We start from the raw sequence: 12,701 nt of genomic DNA, 5'->3' as shown, positions 1-12,701 counted from the left end.
GAGACAATTCTCAAGATCATTGTAGCTACACTGACTGAAGCTATGGGCAAGGAATGGGCTGAAAGATGTCAGAATGTTAACATCTTCAGTTCTAAGGTCAACAGACCTAGCCAAATCATCCTTTCCTGGTTGCTGCAATTTTTAAGCCATAGCAACATTTTTGTAAATCTTCTCTGTTCTGTCTCCAGGTATCCAAAACCTGCCAGCTGATCAGAAAGTGTTACAGGAGAGAAGTGAAAGAGGAAGAAGAGACTAATAGTGATGAAACACTCCACTCAACCTTATACCTGTATCCATCACCTCAGATATTGTTCATACTTCAGAGGATAGCATAGGGCTGAAATGAGTATTAGCTTAATCATGAGACACAAGTAGCCTGCAGCTAGGTTAGAGGAAAAGGGCAATGGAGATGGCAGATCAATGGAACGTGACACTGCACAAGAGAACTTCTGCTGAACACTCAGATGAGGATTTCAATGGGACAGATTGTATGAAAAGCCTGATGGAATTGCACATAGAAATGTGCGGTGTCTTGACAGGGCTGTCAGAAATTCTGCTACCAAAAAGCATGGATGTATCAGAATGAACCTGGCAAAGGGCATTGCACAGAGCTTTAGCTTCATCCTTTTTTTCTCAAAGTGATGGCCTACTTCATGTGAACAAATGCAGTATCAGATAGCCAATGTCTCAGTTTCTACTCCATCACATATTGTGGAAAGCCAACATCTTAGTGTTGCAGTCACACTGACTCTGAAGTCACTCAAGCTCAGCTTGTTTCTCTGCATCTTAAGTCCATTTGCTTTCCCTATTACCTACTGAACTTGGATGCTCGCCTTTTGAGATTTATGCATGAGGATCCCCAACCCTCTGTGCTGCAGATTTCTGCAATCTTTCTCCATTTAAATTATTTCAGCTCCTTCCAAAGTGCATTAGGTTGTATTTTCCCACATTACATTCCATCTGCTGAGTTTTGCCCACTCACTTAACTTATCTATTTCCCTCTGTAAAGTCTTTGTGTTGTCCTCACCTCTTGCCTTCCCACCTATTTTTGTATGACAACAAACTTGAAGTATTACATTCACTTCTCTGATCCAAGTCATTAATATAATTGTAAATAATTCTGGCCCCAGCACTGATCCCTGTGTTACTCATTATTTACAAGGTGTCATCTCAAAAATGCCCTATCTATCTACTCTGTGTCGCCTATGAGTTAAACCGAACCACTATACATGTTAATACATCACCACCAAAAATATGGGCTCTTATCTTATTAAGTAGCCTTATGTAGCCTTAACTAATGCCTTTCAGAAATCCAAATATATTCATAGATTCATAGATATTTACAGAATGAGGCCACACGGTGGATACATTGAACAATGCATAAACACTATGACATCAGAAACTCATAGCATCAGAAATGAAATACTCAATAGTATCCAAGAACACGACTCTTGGCGCATATTAATTCAGCCAGAATGATATATAAGTTGGACAAGATTCTCATTACTAATTTATTAATGGAAGATATAAAATTTAAAAACAGTTCTTTGAGGATGTTAGTAGACAAGTTGACGAGGGTCGAGCGGTGGATGTGGGGTATATGGACTTCAGCAAGGCATTTGATAAGGTTCCACATGGTAAGCTCGTTCAGAAGGTCAGGAGGAATGGGATATAGGGAAATTTAGCTGTCTGGATACAGAATTGGCTGGTCAACAGAAGACAGCGAGTGGTCGTGGAAGGAAAGTATTCTGCCTGGAAGTCAGTGGTGAGTGGTGTTCCACAGGGCTCTGTTCTTGGGCCTCTACTCTTTGTAATTTTTATTAATGACTTGGATGAGGAGATTGAAGGATGGGTTAGCAAGTTTGCAGATGACACAAAGTTTGGAGGTGTTGTTGACAGTATAGAGGACTGTTGTAGGCTGCAGCGTGACATTGACAGGAAAGATGTGATTGCTTTGGAGAGGGTTCAGAGGAGGTTTACCAGGATGCTGCCTGGAATGGAGGGCTTATCTAACAAAGAGAGGTTGACTGAGCTCAGACTTCTTTCAGTGGAAAAAAGAAGGAAGACAGGGGTCCTAATTGAGGTGTACAAGATAATGAGAGGCATAGATAGAGTTGATAGCCAGAGACTTTTTCCCAGGGCAGAAATTGTTAACACGAGGGGTCATAGTTTTAAGCTGTTTGGCGGAAAGTATAGAGGGGATGTCAGAGGTGGGTTCTTTACGCAGAGAGTTGTGGAAGCATGGAATGCGTTGCCAGCAGCAGTTGTGGAAGCGAGGTCATTGGGATATTTAAGAGACTGCTGGACATGCATATGGTCACAGAAATTTGAGGGTTCGGACATTAGGTTTACCTTACATGAGAATCAATGGTCGGCACAACATTGTGGGCTGAAGGACCTGTTCTGTGCTGTACTGTTCTATGTTCTAATGCCCCACACTGGTTCTTGTTCTGTTTTTGAGTAGTCCAATTCATCATTATTTAATCAGTTTTGATAGGCATGGAAACAAAAAATTGCCATAGCTTGTAATTGCGTCACCTGCATTTTGATGAGCCAAACCAGGACAGGACTTACACAATTAATGGTAGGGCCCCGGGAGTGTTGTCAAACAGACAGACCTAGGGGTAAAAGCAAATTACTGCAGATGCTGGAATCTGAAACCAAAAAAGAGAAAATGCTGGAAAATCTCAGCAAGTCTGGCAGCATCTGCAAAGCTCCTCAGCTTTGACAAAGTGTCAGTTAGACTTGAAACGTCAGCTCTTTTCACTCGTTACAGATGCTGCCAGACTTGCTGAGATTTTACAGCAAATTCTCTTTTTTGGTTAGAGAGACCTAGGAGTGCAGATACATAGTTCCTTACAAGTGGGGTCACAAGTAAACAGGGTGGTGAAAAAGGCAGTTGACATGCTTGCCTTCATCAATCAGGATGTGGAGGCTTTTGCTATAAATTCTGCGTCCTATGACCCTACCATATTAGCCACCTGACGAAGGAACAGCGCTCTGCAAGCTTGTACTTCTAAATAAACCTGTTGGACTATAACTTGATGTTGTGTGATTTTTAACTTCATCAATCAGAGCATTGAATAGAGGAGCTGGGACACTGGGGAAGTGCCAGAGGACTTGAGGAAGGGTAATATGGTTTCACTTTTCAGGAAGGATGATAGAAATTGACCAGAAAATTACAGATTGCTAAGTCTCACATTACTGGTCGAGAAATTATTGGGGAAAACTCTGAAGCAGTGAATTAATACCCACTTTGAAAGGTAAGAGTTAAGTAAGGATTGTAAGATGGAGGTCATGCCTAACAAATTTGGTAGAGTATTTCGTAAACATGATCAAGTGTGTGGATGAGGGAAGTTTTGTTGGTGTAGTTTATATGGATTTTACCAATGCTTTTGATAAGGTTCCACATGGGAGACTGATTGAGAAGGTTAAAGCACATGGAATTGAGGGAAACTTAGCGAGATGGATCAGAAACTGACTCAGTAATAAGACACAAAGGGTAGTAGTAGAAGGCTGTTTGAGCAACCAGCAGTGTACCACAAGGATCAGTACTGGGACCTTATTGTTTGTTTTTTTAACAAATGATACAAATGAAAACGTGGGGGGAATGTTAAGCAAATTTGCAGACAACACCAATATTGGTAGAGTGGTTAATAGTGAAGAAGTATCTTACAGGAAGATATAGATAGGTTTGTCAAATGGGCAGACCAGTGGCAGATAGTATTTAACCATGATAAGTGTGAGGTGATGCACTTTGGAAGAAGAAACAAGATGAGGGATTATTTAATAAATGCCAGCATACTGAGTAGCGTAGAGGAACGGAGGGATCTTTCAGTAATTATTTGCAGATCCCTGAAGTCAGCAGAGCACATGAATGAGATAGGTAAGGCAGCAGATGGGATATTTGGTTTCATCAGCTGTGGCATTGAGTGTACAAGCAAGGAGGTAATGTTGGAGTTGTACAGAGCCTTGGTCAGGCCACAACTGGAGTATTGTGTGCATTTCTGATCGCCTCACTACATGTGAAAGCGTGAGGGGGTACAAAGAAGGTTCACCAGGATGTTGCCTAGGATGGAGAACTGGAGCTATAATGAGAGACCAGATAGGCTTGGATTATTTTCTTTAAAGCAGAGAAAACTGAGGAGAGACATTATTGAACTGTGTAAAATTATGACAGGTATGGACAGGGTAAATAGAAAGCAACTGTTCCCTTTAGATGATGGGTCAATCACAAGAGAGCATAGTTTTAGAGTAAGGGGCAGGAAATTCAATGGGGATTTTGGAAAAAAAAATTCACTCAGCTGACAATGGGAATCTGGAATGTACTGCCTGGGAATGTAGTGTAGGCTGGAAACCTTAATAAGCTTTAAAAAATATTTGGATGAGCACTTCGAATGTAGCAACATGTAAGGACATGGGACAATTGGGGTGAGCGTACCTTTCGTGGTAGCTATATTGGTGCAGACTCGATGGGCCTTTTGTGTGTTGCATGAATCTATGTTTTACAGCTGTACAAGACATTGGTAAGGCTACTTTTGGAATACTGCATACAATTCTGTTCATGCTGCTATAGGAAGGATGTTATTAAACTGGAAAAGATACAGAAAAGATTTGCAAGGATGTTACTGAGACTGGAAGGCTTGAATTATAAGGAGAGGCTGAATAGGCTGGGACAATTTTCCCTGAGGGGTGACCTTATATAGGTTTATAAATTAATGAGTGGCATGGATAGGATGAATAGCCAAAGTCTTTTCAAGGGCAGGGAGTCTGAAACAAGAGGGCATAGGTTTAAAGTGAGAGGGAAAAGATTTGAAAGGGATTTGAGGAGCAAATGTTTCACATGGTGTACGTTTGGCATGAGCTGCCAGGGGAAGTGGTAGAGGCAGGTACTGTTCCAACAGACATTTGGACGGATGCATGGATTGGAAAGGTTTAGAGGGAAATGGACCATATGTAGGCAAATGGAACAAGTTCAGTTTAGAAAACCTGGTTGGCATGGATGAGTTGGGCCAAAGGGCCTATTTCCATGCTATATGACTCTATAGCACTGCATGACCAAATCCATGATAGACCACAACTGAAACAGGTGGATTGCTTAAGCAAAATTCTGTATAAATACCAGCACTCCCTTGTCGTCAAGTAACACTGAGCAAAGTTCCAAAATACTTATCTATTATTTTGGTATTTTTGACTAAAACATATTCCATCTTAAAGCACAATATAAGCAAAAAAAACATAAAAGCAAATTAAAATTTTAAAAACGTATACATGTTAATGCATAATTTTATTTCATTACAAAAGCTTGTGATTTCAAATAAACCTCTTAGACTATAACCTGGTGTTGTGTGACTTTTGACCAAAAATCTTGGAGTCGTGTTTTAAAGAGGAACTTACTTAAAATTTAAAATTTACTGCATATGATGGAGGAAATATGTAATTTGTGGAGGTCTAATTTATGACCATAAAATTGGCACTTAAGCAGTGATCATCGTCATAAGATCGTGGATCTGGAACTCAATGCCTGACAGGGTGTTAGAAGTAGAAACTTTCATTACATTTAAAACATATGTTTTACACTTAAAATATACAGCATGATAGTCCAATGGTTAACACTACTGCCTCAGTGCCAGGAACCTGAGTGACTGTCTGTGTAGAGTTTGCTCCACTTGATCCAGTTTCCTCCCACAGTGCAAAGATGTGTAGGTTAGGTGGATTAGCCAGGCTAAATTGTCCATTGTATCCAGGGAAGTGCAGGCTAGGTGGATTGGCCATGGTAGATCCAGGGATGGGAAGGGGCTGGGTGGGATGCTCAGTGTGGACTCAATGGGCTGAATGGGCTGCTTCCACACTGCAGGGATTCTATGACTGTCTCCCGGAAATGCTGAAATCCCCAGCCCTTCATAGCAGAAGCAGAAAGTTAGGTTGAGTTTGGATGGCTATTTCTCCACTAGCATTGACACAATGACAGAACGTAGTGTTCCTCTGAAGGACATCTGGAAGGGGGAATCATATAGTTTGGCAGGAAGGTAAGAGTGGAGACCCCATCACACTTCCACTCATGACCAATTATTTCTGGTGTGCCTTTTGCCCCAAAAGGTGCACTTCAGGGTTTATTCTGCCTCTTCTGAATTTCTGAATGTGGTAAGCCTCCAGTAAAGCAAGTCTGCGGCTTGTGCTCAATAAATAAAACTGTGGCCAGTGGCAAGGACTGCACATGTGAAGATTTCTTGCCCCACATTCCATCAGGGCTGCTCCAGCTGGTCCCAGCAATTCTTTCTCACCTACTATTTGTCCAGAGCTCCCGCAGTGATCTTCAGTCTCAGTCCTGGAGCTCCTGGAGGTGGACTATCTGTCCTTAAGATGCCAAGGACCCATTTGCCAACCAGCTAAGTGCCTGTTGGATGTTAAATCAGGTCAAGTGAGGCAGAATATGTATGGCTGTACCTACTAGAGACGGTGCAAAACTTGACCTACTCTTGGGAAATAAGGCAGGGCAGGTGACTGAGGTGTCAGTGGGGGAGCACTTTGGGGCCAGTGACCATAATTCTATTAGGTTTAAAATAGTGATGGAAAAGGATAGACCAGATCTAAAGGTTGAAGCTCTAAATTGGATTTAAGCCAATTTTGACGGTATTAGGCAAGAACTTTCAAAAACTAATTGGGGGCAGATGTTCACAGGTAAAGGGGCGGCTGAAAAATGGGAAGCCTTCAGAAATGAGATAACAAGAATCCAGAGAAAGTATATTCCTGAAAGGGTGAAAGGAAAGAGTGGGAGAGATTCAGAATTTAGCAAAGGAAGTCAAAGAAGATAATAAAGACAGAGAAAATAAAATACGAGGGCACACTAGCAAGGAATATACAAACTTTATGATGAAAGATACTTCAAAATCCTACTAATATTAAAGAATATAGGGGAGGAATTAAGTACCATCACAATCACTAAACAAGTAGTATTAGGCAAACTAATGAGGCTAAAGGCAGATGAGCCCCTGGCCCTGATGGTTTCCTCCTAGGGTCCTAAAATAGTAAATTCATTGACTGTATTCTTTCAAAACTCACAGGAGTCTGGAGAAATACAAAGGATTGGAAAACTACTGATGTGATACTCATATTCAGAAAGGGAGGGTGGCAATTGACCAATTAGCTAACATCTATTGTTGGAAAAGTATTGGAATCAATTATTAAGGAAGTAAAAGCAGAACATTCAGAAAATCATAATCTAATCAAGCAGAGTCAGCATGGCTTCATGAAAGGGAAATTGTGTCTGACGAATTTATTAGACTTTTTTGAGTAATTCTCAACCAAAATGAATAGAGGGGGACTTGTAGATGTCTTATATTTGATCTTCCAGAGGGCATTCAACAAGGTACCTCACGAAAGGCTAAATCATATGAGCCCATAGTCTTCAAAGTAGTATATTGTATGGATAGAGAATTAGTTAGTGGGCAGGAAACAGCGAATGGGGATAATGGGTTATTTTACAGTTTGCAAAATGTAACCAGTGGGGTTCCAGAGGGATCAGTGCTGGAATTGCAGCTGTTTACAATATATATTAATGACCTGGAGGAAGGAAGCAAATGTACTGTAGCCAAATTTGTAAATGGCACAAAAATAGGTGGAAAGGCAGGTTATGAGAGGGATACAGACAGTTTACAAACAATTTACACAGATTTGGCGGTGCTGGTGTTGGACTGGGGTGGACAAAGTTAAAAATCACACAACACCAGGTTATAGTCCAACAGGTTTATTTGGAATCAATAGCTTTCAAAATGCCACTTAACCACCTGATGAAGAAGCAGCGCTTCAAAAGCTAGTGATTTCAAATAAATTAAATTTGCAAGGGAGAACGCAAGAATAGAGTATTATTTCATTGGTGAAAACTGCAGAAAGCTGCAACACAAAGGGACTTGGGGGTACTTGTGTATGAAACACAGAAAGCTCGCACCCAGATGCAGCAGGTAACCAGGAAGGTTCATGGAATGTTAGCCCTTATTTCAAGGGAGTTGGAGTGTAAGAGTTGGAATATTGTGAGCAGTTTTGGTCCCCTCATTTAGGGAATGATTCTTTACATTGGAGGCAGTTCAGTGAAGGTTCATAGGATAATATCCAGTATGGGGAATTGTCTTATAAGCAAGGGCTAAATAGGTTGGGATTCTACTCATTGGAGTTTAGAAGAATGGGCAGTGACCTCATAAAACATATAGGATCCTTAAGGGTCTTGGCAGGTTAAATGCTGAGAGGATATTTCTTTTCTTGCAACAGTGTAGGACCAGAGGGTGTAGTCTCAGAATAAAGGGGTGCCAATTTAAAACTGAGATGAGGAGGAATTTCTTCTCTGAGTGTTGGCAGTCTTTGAATCCTTTGCCACAGAGAGCTGTAGGGACAAAATCTTTGTATATATTACAGTTGAGATAGATTCTTGCTCAGTAGGGGAATCAAGGGTTACAGAGTAGGGCCTGGAAAGTGGATGTGAGGAATTTCATAACAACCATGGACCTAATGGCAGAGCAAGCTCGAGGGGTCAAGTGAATTACTCCTGTTCCTATTTCTTATGGTTTTACAATCTTCCCAATGGCACAACATTCTAGAGCTGGATACAGTAGTGGTCTGGATCTGCAGATATTTGGTAGAGCCTTTTTGACAGAGAAGGATAATCATATAAATCATTTTTCCTAATTGTCCATTTAAGTGACCTCTTTGTTGCTTGTTTCTAAAATTAAAAGCATCAATTGGGTAAATGATAAATATACAATAAGTTCAAATTCCTTACATTTTATTTCACAAAATTCCTGCCACATTGATATAAAGAAATAACTACCTGGGGCCGCTCCAGAATTGTCAAGGCCATATAACACAGTTCTTTGAGTGTACTGGATGGCTGAAAAAACAAAGGGAAAATTTCTCAGAAACAGTTTCATTAACTCTTCTATAAGTATGATTGGATTGACACATTGGTTCTCACCTGTGACTGAGGAACTGCAGAAAGAAAGGAAGAACACAGGTCATCTATCTAAAAGAGATAGTTGAGATATTAGCATTGGCAAATAAGGCATGCCTCTACTAGAACTTTGCTTAATTCAGCTCAGCAACATTCCAAAAGCACTACAACAAGAAATAGGCAGTGAATTTCTAAAAGAGAAACAGGATGAAGCTACTTGGATCTATGTAACGTTAGGTTATAAATATATTGCACACAATATAACAAAAAGATCTTAACATAGCATATATTGACAAGTTGGGCCCGTATCTGTCCTGTAAATCTCTATGACTCTATGAAAATAGAAGAAGTCCACGGGAGATACAAAGAATGTTAAAACGCAAAAAAGAACTAACCTTGATAGATTTTATTTAACTTGAAGGTGTAAAAGAACTTACCTTGTGATTATTATGTTTTTAATGAATATATGTGGGATTTTATTTGTACACTAATTGTATTTACTCATTCAATTTGCAGATGGTCAGTGGGATTTTTGAATCGTCCCATATGCAATGCTAGTCTCTTTCCTATCGAACGGATGTTGTGATACCTGAAGGGATTCAGAAAAGATTTACAAGGATGTTGCCAGGTTTGGAGGATTTGAGCTATAGAGAGGGACTAAATAGGTTGGGGCTGTTTTCCCTGGAGTGTTGGAGGCTGAGGGGTGACCTTATAGAGGTTTATAAGAAGGGATGTTGTGACACCAGAAGGTGGAATCAGCTGCCAGAGGAAGTGGTGGAGGCTGGTACAATTACAACATTTAAAAGGCATTTGGATGGGTATATGAATAGGAAGGGTTTGGAGGGATATTGGCCAGGTGCTGGCAGATGGGACTAGATTAGGTTGGGATATCTGTTCATCATGGACAAGTTGGAACCAAGGGTCTGTTTCTGTGCTGTACATCTCTGACTTTAAGTAAATATAATGTTGATAAATACAAAATGGGAGGATATATATAGAGTACAACTTTTACATTTACGTTGATTGTTGTATTTCTCTTGATCTCTCAGAATATTCAATACTTAAGATGTGCCTTAATCACATTTATTAAAATGCAAAATAATGATTACTTTTTAAAACATTTACATTTTTTTAAAAAGCTGCTAAAACTCATGAAGTGCTTGATGGAGTTGGCATATCTGTGATATTTACAGGAGGACTACATTGTTTATTGTCCAAGAACTGTGAACAAACGCATTATAGATGTGGTTCTTAAATCTGGCAAATCCAGTAGGACATAATTTTCAGATAATCACATCTTCCATATCAACAGTTTTCACTTCTTGCAGTGTGCCACCCAACACATATTTTTCAACCCCTTGCTTCCTCATTTTCATTAATAAAACTGGGTTTGGTTCATTGATTCATTCAAATTCAGTTTGGCTACAATTACCTCACTCCGCAGACGTAGCTCTTGTTCTGCTGGAAACCGTTGGGGTGATGCAAGAACCTCTGCAAAATAAGTTAGACATAAGATTGTGTACACCACCTATATACCAGAAACTACAAATGTCATACAATACTGATACAACAAAATTGAATACTTGCTTTTAACTCAGTTTTTATTATTATTTTTAAGAATAATGAAGAAATTTTAGCTTCCGTGTGATAGGATAAAAAGCCAATAGCGAATGACAATAATGTAAATAAAAGATGAGATGTAATAAGGGGACTGGTTTGCCATCACCAGTTTTATATTGTCAGAGAAATTATTCCAAAACATTTTTTGCTTCTTGATACTAACCAGCATTGATTTGAAAAATAATAACATCTTGTTATAGCACCTCTAGTTTGGTAAAATATTAGAAAACACTTTGAAAATATATAATCAGACAAAAAATGACACTGAATCAAAGCAGGAATCATTAGGACCCTTGACACTTGTTAAGGAGTTTAGATAAAGAAGTAAATTATAATTCAATTTTGGAGAATAGCAGAGAGGTGGAGAAACAGAGATTTAGTGTAATCTCATATAGGCATTAATGCAATTCATTCTTTGGAGAAATCTATCAAATTAATAAGAAACATGTTGTTACTGAAAATTGTTACCGTTAGACTATAAACTTTGGATAAGTGACTTATAATAAAACAGATTGTGAATTTGGCTTTTAGCATGTTTATTTTGATTATTAAGTTCAAGGAATAGGTGAGCTAGACAAACTAGAACTATCAGGTTTTTTTCTGTTTAACCATAGATAGCTAAGGGTTTGCCTTCTTGTAAGTTATGTGAAAAACGTCCTCAGAAAACATTGTGAATTGAGGATACAACATATAATATTCTCAAGGTGAGAACATTTTACTTCTGTGAGTAGAACTATTATAATATGTTTGCATTAAAGAAAAACTGACTACAAAGGAATGTACACCATACTGAAAGGCTGATTTGAGAATTATAACTATTATTGTATATTTGCCTCTGGCTATTGATCCTGCATATTGTCTATAGTTACTATCATTAAGATAGTAAATGTTGCACTTTCAGTTCTCTGACCTGAAGAATCCTGTTGCCACATTGTACTCCATCTGTCTGTAAAGTGGCAAAACAGGGTGACCAAACAAGTTGAAATCCAGTGTTAGGTTTACTACTCAAATACAGATTTTAAAAAATATGTTATCACAAAAATATGACTTACGAAAATAGTATTATATTTTATGAATTTGAAACCAAAACTATAAACCAGATTTTATTTAGAACGAATATACAAAATGTAGTTCTCTCTTGAAGCATGTAACAATGAAATTTAACACCGAAAGAAACATGGTCCTTTCCTGGAATTCAGTGATTTGTTTTCCTCTCCTTCAAGACTACATCAAATAAGTTAGTTTAATAGTGTGTTTTTTGCATGCTACTTTTATGTTATAACTAAGTACTAATCATTGATATTGTACAATATTGCACCTTGTTAAGCAATACCACTACTTATGCCGAGGTACGCGTTGTTTATTGCATAAACAAATCAAAGGCTTTCTCTAAAACTTAACAGTGAAATCAACGGTAATAGACGGTGTTTTTTTTGTAACGGAATAAAAGTAGAAACGATTTAAAAAGAATAGAAAGACTGAAGTTTAAAGGAATTGAAAAAAAACACTTTGAATGGAATCAAGTAAGACAATGCTGGCAGAAATATAATTAGAAAAGAACAAAGGAGAAGAGGAGGCGGAGAGGTGGAAAGTAACCCCGGTACCTTGCGAGACACAGGAGCAGGAGAGCAGGAACAGGGACAGTGCGAGTATGCAGGGAGGGTGCCTCATACTGATCTTCCGCGGCGGTCTTTCCTCTCCTCGGCACTGACACAGATTGAAACCCAGCATGCTGGTCCACACGATCTCAACTCGACAACTCAGATCCTGGTGGACTTTCACTGCTTGTGCATCTCCACTCTTAAAAAACAGCCCCCACGTCAGTATCGACATGTCCGAACGTCATGTGTCCTGAGGACATGGTGAGACAAACACACCATGTACTGGCATTCACTCTCAAACCGGACTTTGAAGAAGTTCCGGTCTAACCAGCACCCCTTTTCTTCTGGGGGGAATCTTTTGTTTCTACTGAAAAGCAGCAGTCCAACCCTTCGCTCAAGCTGATAGCTCGGGGGGGATATTTGAGGCAGCCCTGTAGGTGGGCGAGGCTTTGTCTCATTCAAAAGCCACCCACTAACGCAGAGTTCAAATCGGACCCATCCATCTTCTTATTGTCCAAATTCCCCTCAGCTATTAAAGT

General features: G+C 39.4%; 1 protein-coding gene across 4 annotated transcripts in view; it reads right to left on the bottom strand.

The window, feature by feature from the left end:
- nmu (neuromedin U) overlaps window positions 1-12,449 on the bottom strand; it is a 33,169-nt gene extending 20,720 nt beyond the window's left edge. For all 4 annotated transcript variants that reach the window (XM_043701676.1, XM_043701696.1, XM_043701686.1 and 1 more), the window contains exons 1-4: window positions 12,166-12,449; window positions 10,374-10,432; window positions 8,966-9,013; window positions 8,822-8,881 (exon numbers count right to left, since the gene is read on the bottom strand). In XM_043701676.1, coding sequence (XP_043557611.1) covers window positions 8,822-8,881; window positions 8,966-9,013; window positions 10,374-10,432; window positions 12,166-12,394 — 396 coding nt within the window. In that variant the 5' untranslated portion in view covers window positions 12,395-12,449. The remainder of the gene's footprint in view (window positions 1-8,821; window positions 8,882-8,965; window positions 9,014-10,373; window positions 10,433-12,165) is intronic.
- Window positions 12,450-12,701: the final 252 nt, after the last annotated feature.

This window comes from Chiloscyllium plagiosum, chromosome 1, assembly GCF_004010195.1.
Source record: "Chiloscyllium plagiosum isolate BGI_BamShark_2017 chromosome 1, ASM401019v2, whole genome shotgun sequence".
NCBI lineage: Eukaryota > Metazoa > Chordata > Chondrichthyes > Orectolobiformes > Hemiscylliidae > Chiloscyllium > Chiloscyllium plagiosum.
Note: the sequence above shows the minus strand (reverse complement) of the source record. Positions and strands in the feature narration are given on the sequence as shown.